The 18,077-nt window shown below is 42.1% G+C and overlaps 1 protein-coding gene across 2 annotated transcripts in view; it reads right to left on the bottom strand.

Annotated features, from left to right (window-relative positions):
* The window catches only part of LOC140994554 (nucleosome-remodeling factor subunit BPTF-like), a 44,046-nt gene that overhangs the window by 7,571 nt on the left and 18,398 nt on the right, over positions 1–18,077 (bottom strand). For both annotated transcript variants that reach the window (XM_073464247.1, XM_073464248.1), the window contains 19 exons: positions 15,441–15,565; positions 14,828–14,956; positions 14,376–14,526; positions 14,033–14,072; positions 13,436–13,661; positions 13,027–13,176; positions 9,298–9,428; positions 8,798–8,912; positions 8,009–8,214; positions 7,586–7,826; positions 7,088–7,371; positions 6,632–6,745; positions 6,296–6,457; positions 5,737–5,819; positions 3,034–3,259; positions 2,538–2,863; positions 2,020–2,193; positions 1,463–1,655; positions 751–835 (listed from right to left, as the gene is read on the bottom strand). In XM_073464247.1, the coding sequence (XP_073320348.1) occupies positions 751–835; positions 1,463–1,655; positions 2,020–2,193; positions 2,538–2,863; positions 3,034–3,259; positions 5,737–5,819; positions 6,296–6,457; positions 6,632–6,745; positions 7,088–7,371; positions 7,586–7,826; positions 8,009–8,214; positions 8,798–8,912; positions 9,298–9,428; positions 13,027–13,176; positions 13,436–13,661; positions 14,033–14,072; positions 14,376–14,526; positions 14,828–14,956; positions 15,441–15,565 (3,161 nt within the window). The remainder of the gene's footprint in view (positions 1–750; positions 836–1,462; positions 1,656–2,019; positions 2,194–2,537; positions 2,864–3,033; positions 3,260–5,736; positions 5,820–6,295; positions 6,458–6,631; positions 6,746–7,087; positions 7,372–7,585; positions 7,827–8,008; positions 8,215–8,797; positions 8,913–9,297; positions 9,429–13,026; positions 13,177–13,435; positions 13,662–14,032; positions 14,073–14,375; positions 14,527–14,827; positions 14,957–15,440; positions 15,566–18,077) is intronic.

Genomic DNA, 18,077 nt, shown 5'->3' with positions numbered 1-18,077 from the left:
TCAGCTTTGCTTGTTAACACTTCTGGTCAACACAGGAAGTTTCACCCACAAGTTATACAAAAATATCAACACACAAGTTTTGAAAATAAATGCCACCATGAATGAAAACAAAGGGAGGAAAAGAACATTAAATCAGCCTCAGATACTACCTTCAAATTCTGAAGGTAAGCTGTGGAAATCAATCACCACCTAATTACATGCAACTGTTCGTAAATGTTAGTAAAACATGCAACATTTGCACGGTTCTTAAGGTTTTTTTTAATTTTATTTACTTATTGATACTAATTTTATTTAAAAAGGCTTCAAGATCAAAATCAAAGGAGAGTAATGTAGTTTAAAGTACTGCAAAGATTGTTCATTGGAAACAAAAAGCCTAAATTCTAACACTGATGCCTACATATCATCAGCAAGAAGATGGCTATTTCAATATAGTGATTATAATTATTCTTAATGACTTTCACTGGTTCATATTCCAGCTTATCCGGATTGGATAAATCATAAATTAAAACTGTTTTTTTATGAGCCTGAGGTAAGAAGCTGCTCTGTAGTCTGTCAGTAAGTCCCAATAGCAGCTTTAAGTAAGAACACAGAAATGGCCACAGTGGGTCCACAGTAGCTGCCAGCCCAGATGGGTCTGGGGGCAAATTCACAGAGTATGGTAGGAGATACAGTAGCTGGGAAACATTCAATTACAAACCTCATTGTCAGTGTTCACTATTCTGCTTGTTATGACACATTTCCTCCACTCACCCATTGGTTCCTTGATAACCCTGTAGTAGTCTGGGGCGTCATTCGTGTCCACTGGCTCCAGGAACGGCCACGCCATTTTATGTGCCTGCAGAGGAGGGAGGGGCCCAAAGGGAGGCATAAAGAGAAAGAAGAGACACTTGAGAAAGCTGAAACTGATGAAGAACAACAAACAGCACCATGAAAATGACACTGGGAGCAGGTGGGTCAACACAGATGTTCTCTCTTGTTTTCTTCCCCTCTTTTCTCTCTCTTGCTCTCTCACATATACAGACTGCTGTAGAGAGGAGGAGAAAATGAGAGGAGCCGAGGTAGGAGGAGGAGGAGAAAAGAAAGGGAAACTAGAGAAAAAATGCTGAGGCCAGGCAGCTGTCCAAGTAGAGCTCTGGGGAGCCAAACCCATCAGATAAGACGGACACAGAGGACTTTTGTTTGCTGCTCTTACACTGTAGTGGGGCGACGAGGAGCAGTGTTAGAGTTCATAATAAAACTACCGCTACAGTGCTGCTGCTTCAGATACTGCCGAGAGTGTTTCTGTAGCTGTACAGTAAATGTGCAGTGATGCAGTAGAGAGTAAACCTCCACAAATGTAGTTTGTCCACCATTTTGATTTCCAGAAGAGAATTTTACTTTATTCATACAGTTTATTTTCACCAGTGAAAAACGTAAAAAGTAGTACAGCAGTCATTGTTTCTGTTTGACTGTAGTATTTTACCTGTAAGGAACGTAGAGTTCTCCGCAGGCCCTCGTAGTCCTTGTCTGTGAGCGGCGTGAAGACCGTCATGGCGTCCTCCGTCGACTGGCACTGTGGGCACACATACTCGTCGATGTGGTTGGCCTCGCTCTGCAGGATGCCCACACAGCGACCGTGGTACCAGTTCTGGCACCGGTCACAGCCGATGTAGAACCTGGGAAGGCAGGAAGTACTCACTTTTGGTTGTGATGTAGAGCCATTTGCATATTTAAGTTTCAATGTGCTTTATCAATAAAACAATTAGTTTAAGTAATCAGGAGAGTAGAGATGGTAAGATGTAGTTAGAGACATGAAGTAAGTCCTTGGTTACTGCTGCGTTAGTGCTTCTTTGTTGACATTTCACACAATGTATTTGCTGAAATGCTAATTCTACCAAATCTGTTCAAATTACATGCTTCTGCCTGTTGATGCTAGCTCCAGATGGTTGCAGTCTGGAATACTTTTTGTAAACCTATTATTCACATTATAAAATGTTATCTTATTTTGTGTCAACAATATCGAGTCCTGCGGTTCCTTACTGGGACTCGTCGTATGGGGTCTGACAGATACAGTACAGCTCCTCTGTGCTGCCCTCCTGGCCCCTTTTACACTCCACACAGATATAGTCATCCATCTTCTTGGCCTCCTTCTCTGTGATGCCCACACAGTCTCCGTGATACCAGTTGGTACACAGGTCGCAGCCAATGTAGAACCTTTACAGAGAAAAGAGAATGGCACTAGAGTAGTTAACAGCATGTCAACAAATATCAAACTTTATCGTGGTATTTAAATCATATGACCAGCGTTATGTTTTTAATGACATCATAAATTTGATCTTGAAGATGGGGTTTTATTTAATGATTTCTTTGTTTAATAATGAGTGGCACTGGGTAAATCTCATCATATCATCTGACTTTTTGGAACAAATACTTTCTTTTCATTTTTAAATTGAAACAGTGTTTTACTGGGCCTAATGACACCATGCCTCCCCACCAGGGTAATAAAATCTGTGAGTATTCGAGAATATATCTGAGTATTCAAGAAAGAATCATCATACTTGGTCTCATCGTACGGCGTCTTGCAGATGCAGTAGAGCTTGGTGTCCTTCTTGCTCTCCCTGGTGCTCGTTGTCGAGATCATCTTCTTCTTCTTGGACTTGGCTGACGTCACGGTCTCCCTCTCCTCCTCCCGTTTCCTCTTGTGTGCCGAGGCGACGGTCGTGGTGAGATGGTGCTGAGAGGTGATGCTGTGCGTATGTGCCAGAGCGTGTTGCTGCTGGTTGTGGATGGCAGCAGCGGCGGCGGCCTGGGCTGCCTGTTGGGCTGCTGCCTGAGCCCTCTCCTTCTCCCTCCGCATCCGCAACAGGTCCCTCTTTAGCTCCTCCTGAGGAGTGTGATGTTGGGATAGATGAGTTAAAATGGTATCACTTTGTTTCAGGGCATTTTCTTATCTGCATGTACCTCCTTGTTTTACAACAGTACCCTTTGGACAATATTTTAAAGGACACATATGTTTCTGATGTTGTATCCCTCGTTTCTTCTCTCCCTTCATACCTGGGCCTCCAGCTGCAGCTCCTTGTCTAGAAGAGCCCGCTTCTTGAGGATCTCCATCTTGAGGCTCTCTTTGTGCCGGTATAAGAGCGAGGAGAGCTTGCTGGCGTTGGCCAACCTTCTCTTGGCCTCCACCACCTCCTCCTTCTTCCTCCTCTTGGCCGCCTGCCTCTCATCCTTGTCTATCCGGTCCAGGATGAACTTCATCACCTGGTTGCACACGATCATCCTGGACAGGCACAAACAGGAGGAGGGGGAGATGGCAAAGGAGTTAATTATAGACTCATATCCGCCTGACCTTTCCAAAAGAGGATCATGAATGCTTATTGGATAGAATAGTAAAGTACTGTATAGTGAGGATGAATACAGTACAAAATGAGTAGTCTTGCCTAAAAACACAGTTCAAGAAGTATCGCTATTGAATCTAATGAGCACCCATGTGAAAAAGGGCTGTGGCCCATTTAGGGTATTTTCTTAAAGGCAGGAAATACACATAACAGTCCTGCTGAGAGAGAACAGAAGGATAAAAGAGCAGGGAGGGAAAGGATTATCACATATCTGAATCTGGGATTCAGAAGTCAGTTCAGTCAAAGACACAGAGGAAGAAAGTTATCCCTCTGATACACCAGTGGGCAGGAGTATTAATCCAAACAATGCCTCAATGTTTGAGAAAGTACAACCTGCATGGCTATTGGCTACTTCAAAAATGCAAACATCTAACTTTCCACATGTGAGAAATGGCAGTGCGTGTCAATGAACAATGAGAGCATTTCTCTCAACGCAAGTCCTTGAGGCATTCTGACTCAGTTGAGTAAGCCATGTAACTGTAAAGTCCTCTCATCTCCATCTGGCTCTAAATCTTTCCTTTCTGTGCTGTGAACTGTCAAATAAAGGCTAAATCCTGAACCTAACATGGCTCCTTCCTAAAAGTGATGCAGTCGTGTCATCATGTCTGTGAGAACCAAGCCTAGGCCACGTGTCTTACAGGTGTTAGAAGGCTATTTGGTTGTCCAGTGTTTATTTGTATGAGACCACTGTGCTTCAGTAGCAGGGGAGTGGAGCTGAGGGTTGGAGGAGAGGTATGGTGAGAGATGGACAGATAGATGACCACTGGGAAGCCACACTGCTCTTGTAAACATGGGAAGAGGAGGAAGAAAGATCATACATGTAAATTCAAGCTTAGAAGTTCATATGGGGATACAGGGTCATATACTGTGTAACGATAACTTCCTGCAAATTAAAGGGAGGTTCGAGAAATATTAAACAAAGAAAAAGACAGAAGTAAAAAAAAAAAGAAAAGAAAAGTAAATCGAGATAATTTATGGCTCAGTCTCCACGGTATGTTCACTTGTGTTCGCGAACGTTCACAACTAAGATCGAAAACTGTTCAGCAACAGAAAGCTGCGTTCAGTACATGCTTGTGTGAATAACACACAAAACACGTCCATGACCGATGAGGTCAAACACGGGCCAGGTCTCCTACAGCATGTACCCTGAAGTTACCACTGCAAATACAGCGCAGGAAGTGGAGGAAACTAATGAAACAGGACACACAAACACCCGCGAACTGATGTCACAGTTTAGTACTAACGGAGACGTGTTTTGAAGGAAAAGTGAGAGAAAAGGATGACATGAAGAAATGGAAAAAGGATGAAAAATAAGCAGGGAGACAGACAACAGACAGAGCTACTGTAGTTATGTCACGGTAGTCTGGGTTTGGTATTTCAGGTTTGTGTGAATGGGCACAGTGTTGACACACCGTCTGTGGATATAAACACATGGTTGTCAGGGTCAGCTGTAGGTCAAGTTATAACCTATCTACAGTATATAAAACAGTAGGGAAGCTTTTCGGCTTTTATTTTATAGATTTTATTTCTGTTTTAATAGTTTGAATAGTCCCAACTCTGCTTATTTTTAAAGTTAAACCAACATCTCGACACTCTGGGTCTTCAGATAGTCTGTAGGGTTGAGTACCAGGTCCACAATAAATAACCTTTGGCTCTTGATAAAAGTAGAATTTGTAACATGTGACACTACATTAAAGCAAAACATCGGTATCTGATTTCAAGAGTAATGTGTGTGATGTAAGCAATGAAAGTGAGGCTATTAAATTTCTTCGCCATTTCACACAGTATTGTAGAGAAGCTACAATGAAAAAACAGGAGTATTTTATCTCAATTTGTTTCTCAAATGATGCCAAGGTAATACATTTTTTTGTACAGAGATTTAAACTTGCTACATCCCGATAATTTTGTGTCGGGTTGAGGGGCCTTGTGTGATTTTTGTGTAATACTCCTCTCATTTATAAATGGGTTTGTCTTTGTGTTCTTGCTTGTCGGGGTCACACTGAGTACATGCAGCTGTTGGTGGTAACACACCCAAACGTTCCCATGCTGTGTAGTACCTCCCAAAGAGGTGTTGGACAAAAGCCAAATGGAGAGAGGAGAGTGTGTAGAGTGGTTAAGTGATGAGGTTGTGGTTCGATATGATCAGAACATGGATGCAAGATGGCAACCATTCAAAGAACTGTCCCACATATCCCTAAACATAATATCTGTACTGCTATTGTTTCGGTTTCTTTAATGCATAATGTTGCGACAGTGTGAGAAAATCCTCACAATGACCCTGACCACTTTACTAAACCTTCCAAAATGGCACCAATGACACAAAATATCATTCCTAGATTTTCGAATTCTGGATACAAACCTCTGATTCTCTTCTCTCTCTGCAGGCGTCATGGTCTTCTTCTGCTTCAGGTGCTCGATCACAGCGTTCTGTTTCATCACCACCTGAAACACATGATGCAGAAACATGTCAAAACAAACCACATGTTTAACAACAGAAACAATATTTACAGTTTGAGAGGAGATGGCTACAGGGAAGTAAAAAACAACCTGATAACATCTTTAAATTTAAGCACAAAATAAATACTATCATCTGGAATTAATTCAACGACCCCTTGTGACTTTAGTGTTGTCTAATGTGTACTACAAATATCTATAGAAATGGATTATTATTAAATATGACCAGGCAGTATAGTGCAGCATGTCAAATACACAGAGAGACAGGTGAAAATACACCCGTACACAGTAGTAACAAACAGAGACAAGGCCCAAGCTGAAAAAATAAACCCAGTCTTAGTGGAGGTTTGGAGGACGGTGACTGTTTATGTGCTGATGGCAGGGAGAGAGCTGGATGACCCGGCTATGCTTGGTGCCTGAACACGCTCACTCACTCACTCACTCACTCAAACACAAACACAAACCTGTTTCTGAATGATGTCGCTCTGGCTGGCTGTGTTGAGGGCCTGTTCCCTCTTGGCCTCTGCGGCTTGTCTCTTCTTCTGCTGTTGCTGTTCTCTGAGCTGCTGGATCCTTTGCAGCTGCTCCTGGACAGAAGCTGCCTGGATTGTCACTACGTTCCCAATCTGTGCGGACAACAAAGTGTGATGAGGTGTAAGATTTCGAATACTATAGTCTAAGAGTGTAAAGCAGTGGTGATCAGCCAACTGCACTGAATGATGATGCTGTTTCAAGCCCCTTAGCAAGGTCCAATGAAGGTGACATAGGTTGCATCTGGTTTAGCAGGCTTGCTGCCCTACCTGTCCTCCCTGAGCTGAGGTGGTCCCAGTCTGTTGTATCTGGATAGGAAGCTGCAGTTTGATGTGCTGTGGCAGAGAGCCTCCACCCTGCTGGGCCTGCAGCTGGGCCAACACCTACAGCCAACAACACAGAAAATACACAAATTTAACAAAGTTGAAAGGAAAACTTTTATACGAAACGTCTATTTAGATTAGTTAGATACCACCTTAATTTAATAGGGTGCCACCTTAAGAATGGCTGAATAGATTACATTAGTAGTTCACTGAATGACAAGGGTTAAACATTTAAAAATGCACATTCAGCTTTATAAATCAGGCTTTCTAAGACTTATTGATATTGGCAATTGTTTTGCACAATACAGTAAAGTCTCGTACGATGTGTCCATTTACTCAAGGTCATCTGAACTACAGCTGTGATTATGGCTAACACTACAGTGCTGATCTTGCTAACCATACCTGTACCTGTTGCTGCAGCCCAGACACGCTGATGAGCTGTGGCGTCTGTTGCAGCTGCAGCTGGGCAGCTCCTCCCTGCGTTTTCACCTGCAGCGAGGTGGGTGACTGGATGGGCATGTGAGCCTGCGTCTGAGGGGGTAACTGGCCCTGCGGGGTGGCCGACGAAGGGGTGCTGGTGGTGGCCAAGGGGCTTGCCCCTGCCTGGACGGGAGCGGCAGCCTGCTGGGCGGGCTGAGCCGGGGTTTTGGTGGAGGTGGAGTTGGGCTGGCCAGGAACTGTGGTGGCTGGAAAGAGAGAGAGAAAGAGAGGGCGAGAGGGTCTCAGATGTTTTCTTTCAGCCACGGTATTAAGCGACTTTCCTAATAATGCTTTTTGTTCAAAAGGCCTGCATATTTACTGCAAATCACTCATTAGATACACAACAAATTCACATTTAACATCACAATTATTTCAAGAGTGTGTTATTGTAACTAATCTGACCAAAAATCATCTGCATACCTGTGCTTGATGTGGGTGTGGCAGCTGAGGCCAAGGGGGTGAAGAGGAAGCGTTGCACCTGGCCGTTGGGCAGCGCTGCCTGCATGAGCTGCTGGCCAGGTCCTGGGATGACGGTGACCCCTTGAGGAATGACCTGTAGCTGACCGGTGGTCTGGCCCTGGCCTTGAACCATAACCGTCAAAGCCTGTTGGGTGCCACCGACACCAGCCTGCCGATCTACACCTGACGCCGCTTGCTGCTTCTACATAGAGGCAATGAAGAGAGGGAGAGGCCTGTTATATACTACTGATAAATTTGTCTATTAAGTATCCTTCATTTCAAATCATTTATCAAAGACATTTCATTGCAGTTTGGACGGTGTTCATCTCAAACTCTTTACACATGGTCACACAAGACATACTGAAGTTTGTCTCTCTCACTAACCTGTGTGAGCTGGGTGAGCTGTGCCAGGGTCAGTTTAACCTGGCCTTGCCCCTGCGACCGTGGGGTGCCAGGTGGTGTTTGTCCTGCTGCGGTGGGGCTGGCCGCACCCTGGCCTGTGACCGTGGCGACAGGGCTGGCACCAGATATTGCCGTGGAAACTGCCTGGCCACGAATGATCTGCGTCACTACTTGCTGTCCACCCTGGCCTGAAGGAGAAATTTGTATAAAGAAGATGGTAAATTTAACAACACTTTGACACAAGCAGACATGATGGAACAATTCAATTTTAGCTTGTTGCTAAATTTCGTACAGCAGTTTAAGTGTAAAATTAAAGCACTTTTCAAGCACGTAAACAAAAAATTTCACTCCTGAAGCCTTTGTCATCACATCTAAATTGGTATTACAGATGCACTGAAAAATAAAGTTTACAGAATAAATTGAATGAATTAATGTATACTGGCACTTTGTTTATCTTACCAGCTTTTCATTTCAACTGTTATTGTATATGTTGATCGTGACATCAGAAGACAACAAACATATGACAATGGAATTGGTTCATCTCAAATACTTTAAGATTTTTGGTTTACATGAGTGATTATGCAGATAAAACACCAGGTTATGTATGAAAATCAACTATTTTCAAGGATTATATTCAAATTAAAGTATATTCCTAACCTTGAAAACATAACGGTTAAAATTTAGCCTTTTACAAACAGTCAAGACTGTAAAAATTGTTAAACTTGCTGCCAGTATGCAGTCATTCTTTGAGGATAAGTTACTATTTGTTACCTTGCTGAACCACAAGGGGAGTTCGGAGTATCGTCTTTCCCATTGGTCCCGTCTGCTGGATCGGTGTTCTGATCACTGTCATTCCTGGACGGATCTGACCACCAGCTGCCAGAACCTGGAAGGATATTTTCATGAAAACGTTACTAATTAGTTTTTTCAAAGCTGATATCATATTGATAAACTGTCACAATCTGACAAAAGGAAAGGAGAGGTCATAAATCAAGGTCAAAAAGAGGAGCTTGTCTGGAGCCGATTAGGAAAAAAAAACAGTATGGCATTATATATACAAAATACATTTTATTCTATTTTCATAATAAATAATACACAGAAAAAACACTTGCAATAAAAGAACAGCAAAGGTAACAGAATCAGTAATGCAAGAGCTTTTGCAGACACAATGAGAACAAAACAAGAAGCAAAGCTGTACAGACTTCAGTTGTGGCAACTTGAATAAAAACACCTCTGCAGATAATTCAGAGCAGGATGAAGGGCAGATGTACCTGTTGCTGGGAGCCTGGGGTGTTGGGCCTGATGTTGAGCGTGGTTGCGCGTGGCTGGAATGTGGTGTAGGTCTGAGCACCGCCTGCTGTGCTGGATGGGATGATACCCAACACTTTCTGCTGAACCACACCTGCAGAGAGAAGAGAAACAGAAAGATACCAAAGTGAACAACGGAGAAGAAAAGAGTCAAATCAGTCACGACATAATCATCAGAAACTGGTGGAAAGATGAGAGAAGGAGAAATATTCAAATGTATTGCATGGTAAGAGTGAATGAGAGAAATGCTGCAAAGACAAGACAGTTTAGGTTTGAAGTTTAAAGACTTGGACAGTTAAGATTCAAATGTTTAGGGTTGCTTGCTGCATTTTTAAAGATTTTAGAGAGATGAAATTTAGTTTTTAGGCCTTTTACTACATCAAACACATCCACCAACAAAAATCGTAAAATGTACAAACATCCCTAATACAATTACTGATGTGAATCAGAGGTTACATATTTCTATGTTACAAGAAGTGCTGCATTAACACAACTCAATACATTAATTGTGGGCTTCTCTCCTTGCTAGATGGCCAACCGTTTGATCACAGCTGTGGTAAATATTAGTTGAGCAAGTAAACAAAATCTTCAAAGGCTCACTGAGAGCTTAGTTGGGTTTCCCCCAACATAACTGAACCCCCTCATACATTATGCATGAATTCAGATTCCACTTTTTTCAACTTTAATCTGACAAAGGGAGCGTTTCATATTTGTTCAACGGGCTCTTTGCCCTAATGAGCTCACGTGAAGCCGGTGGCAGAAATGGAAACCATGAGGGTTGCTCTTTTTCCTCCGCTGCCTTCTTGCTGTGGTTTTTCAACCGCAACCGAGCAGGTAAGCCTATACATCAAGACTCTTCAAACGGAGACGTTAAACCCAGTCGTAAGACCAGGGGAGTAGCTGCTCTGGTCACACACATCAAACATGCTTTTCTATGGACTGGCTGTTTGGAGAGGTCGGGGAGTTGGGACTCTGGTGAGTGTAGAGGTATACTTTTATTCAAAAAGACGGAGGGAAAAAAAGGAAAACGGAGTCCCGCTATAGAGGGCTACCTGTCTGGGAAGCAGACCTCAGGGTAAACTTGTTTTCCTGCCTAACTTCCTTGAGCCCTTCCAAAACAAACAGGGAGCCCAAACAGTCAAATCAAACAGTCATGCTGGATAAATACACATGTCCATTAAATGGTTACACTCCACCTGAACTCAGTTTCTCCTTCATGATAACTTCAAAGGTAAGAAAAATCACTTTCTTTGTATCCTTGCATAATATTATTCTCTTTATCTGGTGATTTCAATGCTTTATTTAAGCAGTTTTGTAATAAATGATACATGTATTAGTACTATACACCGAGATGCTATTCTTAATGGCATCATCATTGCATCATGATTTTTTTCTCCACAGTTTTAGCTTGACAGAACTGACAAAACAGGATAACAGTCATTTTCAAGGCCTTAAAAGGGGTTTTCACCTGTAAAAATGTAATGAGGGCTGCAACTAATGTTTTTCAATCAATCAACAATTAATTTGCCAAATAATTTCACAGTTCATAAAATGTCAAAAAAAGGGCGATAAAAGGCTCATCACAATTTCCCACAGCCCAGAGTGACGTCTTCAATTTGTTTCTTTTGTCAAACCAACAGTCCAAAACCCAACGACTCTTCATTTTCATTATAAATGACAAAGAAAAGCAGCAAATCCTTGTATTGAACACGCTCGAACCTGCAAATGTTTGACATTTTTGCATAAAAATGACTGAGAAGCTTAATTGAATATCAAATCGATTAGTAATTCCTTTACTTTCAGTCTACTAATCCATTAATCAGCTAATCATTGCAGCTCTACATCAGTTTGGAGAAATATGGATCCAGTTTAGAAAAGGTTTTCTAGATGAACCTTTTCTGTCCTTTGTTTTTGTTTATCTTTTATTTATATAAAGCATTTGACTTGAAATAACACATTTTAATTTAATAAAAACATCTTCTGTAGACAGTCAGGTAATTGACTTTGTAAATGCTTAATCTGACCTATATAAGCCACCTCAGAGCTGTCAATTTTTTATTGGAGCATGTCAACATGACGGACCACCTCTGCTGAGTGTTAAGCAATACCCATCATCCAATAATTTGACAGAACCACAGAGAGGCCAGGCGGTGATCAGTACAAACCATCGCTGCATCTGCGGTGTCAATATTGACATTTTTCAAAACGCTGTAAAGCATCGAACTTAAGATAGAACAATCCTGAATCCACAGTCTGGATTTAAACCTCAGACTACACAAGTCTACCATCCAAAATAAATGCTTTCTATTGGATTACCATGCCGACAGGACACAGCCAGACATGATGTGCTACACCAAACTAAGCTGCTGACTCATGAGGTTGGGCGCGTAGTGGGCACCACAATTTGGTTGGCGCAGACCAGGCTGCCACAGTAGCAAAACACACAGTGAGCAACTGGCTGCTTCTGAAATAGTAGCACCTTTTACATTTAGTCAACTAGAAGCAGATGGAACAAAAAGTTTACCGAGAGCATAAGCGCACTATTACAGCTGGACTAAATTAAGCTCAGCTTAACATTACACACAGTATGTGTTCATTTATTTAACTCTCCTCCCTCTTCCTCTATTGCTCAGTGCCCTGCATCGTTGCATTTATCTTGAGTCAATTTGTCTTTTTGGCAAATGTGAACAGAGTAGTCACTCTCCTTTGAGCTTCGATTTTAGTCCCCACAACCTAATGAAAGAAATATCTCATTCTTTAGCTGCTGAATGCTCCAACTTCATCAACTAGCTGCTAACTCTGTCTGTCTGCAGTTTGATGCTGGGCAGGTATTGCAGAGTGGGTTTATCCAAGTTTTTCATTGAAAACTTCCTGCCTGCTGCGATTATAAACACTATTACGAGAGCGGTGGGAGTCAACCAAAGCAGTGACATGGGCTGGAAAACCAAAATGTGAGCTGCAAGACACTATAAACCAGTGCAGAACTGAGCAGAACTGCAGAGTAAGTGATTTCATTTTAATGCGTCCTATTCTTTAACAGTTTAATTCATTAAGCGAAGTCAAACTTAACTAGCAGAATAAAGCCAACAGTGATTCACTGAACAAATCAGTGATGAGGGCGATGATTCTGATGTCTTGAACCGGGTTATAATAAAGATTATTTAGAACATTAGGACCATTGTAAAACCAGCTGTGACAACTGTGTGACTGATTCAGAGAGGCAGCGTGATCAATGTGTTGAATAGAGACCAGCACTCAAACACCTGAGCCCTTTAGTTCTTCTAAGTCAGAATGACTTATGTGTTTGGCTCACTGAGAGTGGCAATCAAGGCCGAGGAATGTCTAATTTGTGTCTAATTTGCAGACTTCAAAATATTTGGGCCTGTGGTCGCTGCCACCAACAACATTTAAAATGAGTGAAGACAGACTCGGTCCTTTCTCAAGCACTGTGCGCGTGGTTGGCAAACTATCTTGCTTACAATGGCGTCCAATTAACGAGCCACATCTAATTTGGCTTCTTTGACACATTTGAAACGTCTCAGCTGTGGGGTCTGAGGTGGAGCAATGAAAACACAAACATACATGCATCCTGAGATGGAGGTGGATGGAAAGCAGTAATGTCTACACTGAATAAATCTAACTTGCGCACTCCGGTCTGCCTCCAAGGTGTGACTTATTAAAACCTGCCGTACCTCCTTGTGAAGTTGGCACGTTGACTGTGACGATCTTGCTGTTGGCGGGCAGCGGCAGCTTGGTGGTCACTACTTTTCCACCCACTGAGGTTCCCGTAATCTGGAAAGTGTGCCCACCAGACGTGGCCACGGTGGTCTCCGTGCCCACTCCTTATAAAGCAAACAAACAATCAATTACAACAAATACTGTGACAACTTTAAATCCAATAATATCACTACTTTAGATAAACCTCAATAACCACCACAGTGATTAACAGTCTTGAAACGCAATACAGTACAATTATACCTCAATGTAACATGTAAGGGTGAATGGTAAATTTGAGTAAGAACAAAGAGTACACTGTACTTCCCTACTGCTCCCCAAGACTTAAGTACAACAAACAGTTAGTTACACACATCTGCAAAGTACCTTGTGTGCTCTGACCCTGTTTGACCCAGGTGGCGAACGACTGCTGGAAGTTCTTGTTCTGCTGGAATGTGACGGGGGTGCCCATCTTGGTGGACAGCACCACCTTGGTGCTCGGGGTGCCCTGGCCTGACAGTGAACCGACGATGACTTTGGGCGTGGTGGCAGGTGTTGCTGGAGTCCCTGTTGGGGTCGCTGTGACTCCGCCTGGTTTCTGTTCCAGACGTTTCTGAGATGGAGTACAAGTCAGTCAGACCATGACCATAGAAACCGATGACAGGAGTATTCAAAGGAAGAACCAAAATATAATATCAGTTGTGTAGAAATTAGTTATTACAGTGGTATAGACTGGGATAACCGTTTGCTGTCTGGCCAAATTACACAGTCAGTAGAAATGAATACATTGTCTGTTGTCTTGGTCGAATTTTCACTCATATAAAAAGATTAATTGAGTGCGAATCCCAGTTATCAAACATTGTCATCTATTCCAAAAAAGTAAGATGTAAGATTAAAGTGAATCATACTTTTGAAAAGGCTTTCTTGCGTAATTGCTTTACAAAGTATGAAGGCTTTGAGGAGATTGAACTAAACTAGACTCACCTTGGCCTGTTCTGCAGCTTGAGCTTTCTCTTTCTCCACCCTGTGAAAGAAAAAATAACCAAATCAAAATGTTTACATGCTTTAATCTCCATAAAACACCCTATTTTTCTGATATTGTCCATTGATGCAGCACCTCTAGTCATCCTCCGTCTGATCACTCTGTTAGTATCCATATCTTTAATCTTTTTAGTTTGGCAGGGCCAGGCAATTTACCTCGAGCAGAGGCAGGAGAATATTTACCTACTGACACAGTAAAATCCATCCGACTCTCCTGTTTGATACTTTTATAAATCGTTCTGATACTACATGTCAGGTGTAGGCATGACCTGCCTGACCCTCTGACCTTTCTGAGAAGGCTCTGATCTCCCAGAGGTCCAGCTCCTCCTCAGCCACCCAGGTCTCGATCACCACCGGGCCCGTCTGCTTGGCAGGCTCGTGTTTCTTGGGGCGCAAGGCACTGGAGCGCAGCCCCTTCCTCTGAGGGGTGTGGGTTTCTGGGATGGTGGACAAATTAATAAATTAAAGACAAAAGGGCTGTTTGAGTGTTTTGCTGGTGGACAAAGACAGCATTAAACACCATGTGCGTGGTTTCTATTATTAACAACAGATGAGTGTTATCGTGTCTTATTTCTTGATGCAATAGGAAAAAAGAGCAATTTACTGTAAGTGATGAACAGAGACAAATAGATGAGTTCATCCTTTTTTCTCAACTACGATCATGGTTTTGTGAGCTTCCATTTTCTTTGGTTTCAGGCACTAGAACTTGTTCTGACTTCAGTGTTTAGTGGATCTAACCTTTTGGAGTCTCAGGCACTCCAAGGGGGCAGATGATTTTCCGGATGCAGTACTCTGAGCGAATTCCATAAGGTCCCACGTCTCGGCGCTTGATGATCTCGGTGGTGGTGATTTCAGTATCCGATGTCTCTGTAGCAATGAGTGGGGATAGGGCTGGGTTGGTATGGTGATGAGGACGAGAGCCCGAAAAGATGGAGGAAATGTGCTCCAACATAAAAGCACTGACACCCAAATGAGAATGAAAAGGCTGCGTCTTTTTCAGACAGTCATTTTTGTGTTTCTCTGGGCCAACACAGAGATAACAGGGGTAGCCCGAGTATATAAAAGAAGTTATTGAGTTAATGAACAAGAAAAATGCTACCAGGTTGGAGGTGATCAATTATTGTGGAAATACCAGGTGCCTTTGTATCTACAATACAGGTAGGAGTATGACTATACATTTATCAAAAGATTCAAATAAGAATCATGAAGGAATTCGATAAAGTTCGAAAAATAAATCTTCTATATCTCAAAGCACAATCTCAAATCTGAGTAGTTGTTCCCCATCTGGCCAGGGTGAGGCGCATCTTTATCTGGTGGAGGTTGGATGGTTTGGGAGGGTATGGGGGTCTACCTGTACGGGTGGTGCCAACAGCAGCCGATGGTTTGACAGCCATGTCGTCCCATCTGAGACAGGCCCAAAGGAGCCTCAGCATCAGGCTCACACCAGCCAGAGACTTCACGGTCTGCAGGCGATACCTAGAACACAACCCAGAGGTTCAAGTGTTACTCATATACAGTTGCATGCATCCAAGTATTGTGTGTTTTTTACAACTTTGCACATACACATAATAAAAATACAGCTACATTGAAAGAAAATGTGCACATTTTACTGAAAATTTTAATCTGAAACTGAAGTATAAACACAACTGATTGACAGAAAACTTTTTCTACAGCTATTGCCCACTCTCCTGGTGTCAAGCAATTCATTCGTGCAGGACAACTGACCCACAGTGACTCGCTCGGTGCTACAGAAAACACATCGCAGCAGGACCGCGGAACAGGAAGAGTAAAAACAGACTGAGGTTTTTGGTGAAGTTCTTGTCCGCTCATGACCATATCCATGACAGAAACAGATGAACTGGCTGCCATCTTAAATAAGTCATTTTAATACACTAATTTGGTTTGGGAACAGATTTTTATCTTTGACTACAAAAGCACACAAACAACAGTTTCAACTCACAAAAGTTCAAAGTGGAAGCTTGTGCATATTTCATTCGGCCTTTTTTAATGCAATAAACAATTTTGGGTGTAACAGACTGTGCTGAGCGTAGAATTAGATGACAGGATGTCATCCATCAATGAATAATTTCCTAAAGTTTTATATCAGAAGTAATATTCCCTCCATGCATCATTATGGCCGGGACAGCTGTTCCGACAATGAACTTGGCACTGAGGACATGGACATTTAAAATTTCTTGAATATCTACCAAAACATGATCATCACTGTTTGTGTGTGTTTGGTAGATATTCTCTTTCCCATGTGTAACCACAGGCGGGAAAATATCCCTGGGTTGTAGGGCTGGGTCGCTGCACAAAGTGAACATCCTGACACTTCTCCGACCGCCGGATGATTCATGGCTGCTTCGGAACTCTGAGGTCCGGTCAAAATAACCAGAGGTCCCTGTGTGACACCGGGCGCGGAGCCACAACATCACTCAGGGCCAAAGCCATGGACAGCAGACAGGGAGGGACAGGACATAATGAACAACTAATCAACAGGACAGGCACTTAAAAACCAGGCCTGGGTTTAAAGGTGGATGCTGAAGGGAAATCAACCTTATCCCTACTGCTGTCATAAACACAAGTAAACATAATAAATGTATAATGAGTGGTTAAAAAAACAACTGTGATAATTCCATATGAGAACAAAGCTACACATGCCTTGTTTAGCCACTGACATCCTCTTCAGGGTGAACGATAAGTTAAAACTGTTCCAGCCTTCGCTCACTCAAGTGACAGAGAATATGGCTCCAGTAAGACGTGTAACATTGGTGTTTTACTTCAATTTGTAGAAAATGTTCTGTTGAAATGATTATTTTGGTTCAGGAGAGAACTGAAGTGCAGTAAAAATGTAAAAATAATTATTTAATTATTTTCATTGCCACATCACTTTTGTACAGCTTTGTGTAATCACTTCTTGTCAATAAAGAGTTAAGGCAAACTGAAACAAAAAAATATTTGGTAAATGTGGAAAACTCCCGCTCACACCACAGCCATACATTTTGATTTCCAGTTCAAAGGATCAAGACTTTAAATGTGCTGAACTGTGACCCTGAAAACACACAACTGTTGATGAATACAACTTCTCTGGCTGGGTCGTCTGCTACAAAATATAAGTCAACTTTTTAAAAATCCAAGAAAAACACAGGGGTGTCCTCTGATCAAGGTTTATTTTAAAATAATTACCCTGAAGTGACCGTTCATTAAAGAACAGTATGGGTGAATTCTAGCCCAGCCTTAAATTTTTATCAAAAGTAGGCCCAAAACAGAAAAATACTTTGGAACATCTATTTTGTGAGCCAGATGCGTAGGAGAGGGACGAATAGATGAAAAGTTGCAAGCAAACTCCCACAGAGTGTAACTTGCGAAAATACATTTATGTGCGCATTTCATCATTTGACTGATGAAGGTCTAGTACTGAAATTGTTCCAAAAAGATTTATTTTTGAAAGTTAGACAGTGTGCGGGAGTTTGCTTGCATTAAAAGCAGGCTACCATTAATTTGGAGTGATGCCATTGCAGGGTTTTAAATTAAATTAATATTACATTCATATTTTTTGGGAGTCAGTAGATACAAATCATGTTAGTCTGAGACTTTCTCTATTGTAAATTCAATCTTCATTTGGAATGAAGTTTAATGAATTTAAGTTCAAAAAGATCCAAAGTGACTCCGTGTGATGACCATCATCTCAGGTCCTGACTTTAAATCTTGGCCCCAAGTCTGCATGTCCTGTAGTTGCTCCATTACTCTTGAACAAGAAACAGGCATTAAAAAAAACTTTGCTCCCCGACTTCCACAGAATGTTGGAAACAGCCCAGTTGGTTAAAATGCAAAGGATGACTATCACCATGGAGATCAATTAAATCTTACTTTGCCAGCGACCTTGTCAGGGAATACGATGCATAATCATTTGTACAGTGAGAAGAAGGGGGACAAAAAAAAAAAAACCCTGAAAAAGCTGTGTAAGAAAATAAAAAACAGAGAGCTT

Source organism: Pagrus major, chromosome 4 (assembly GCF_040436345.1).
Source record: "Pagrus major chromosome 4, Pma_NU_1.0".
Classification (NCBI taxonomy): Eukaryota; Metazoa; Chordata; class Actinopteri; order Spariformes; family Sparidae; genus Pagrus; species Pagrus major.
Note: the sequence above shows the minus strand (reverse complement) of the source record. Positions and strands in the feature narration are given on the sequence as shown.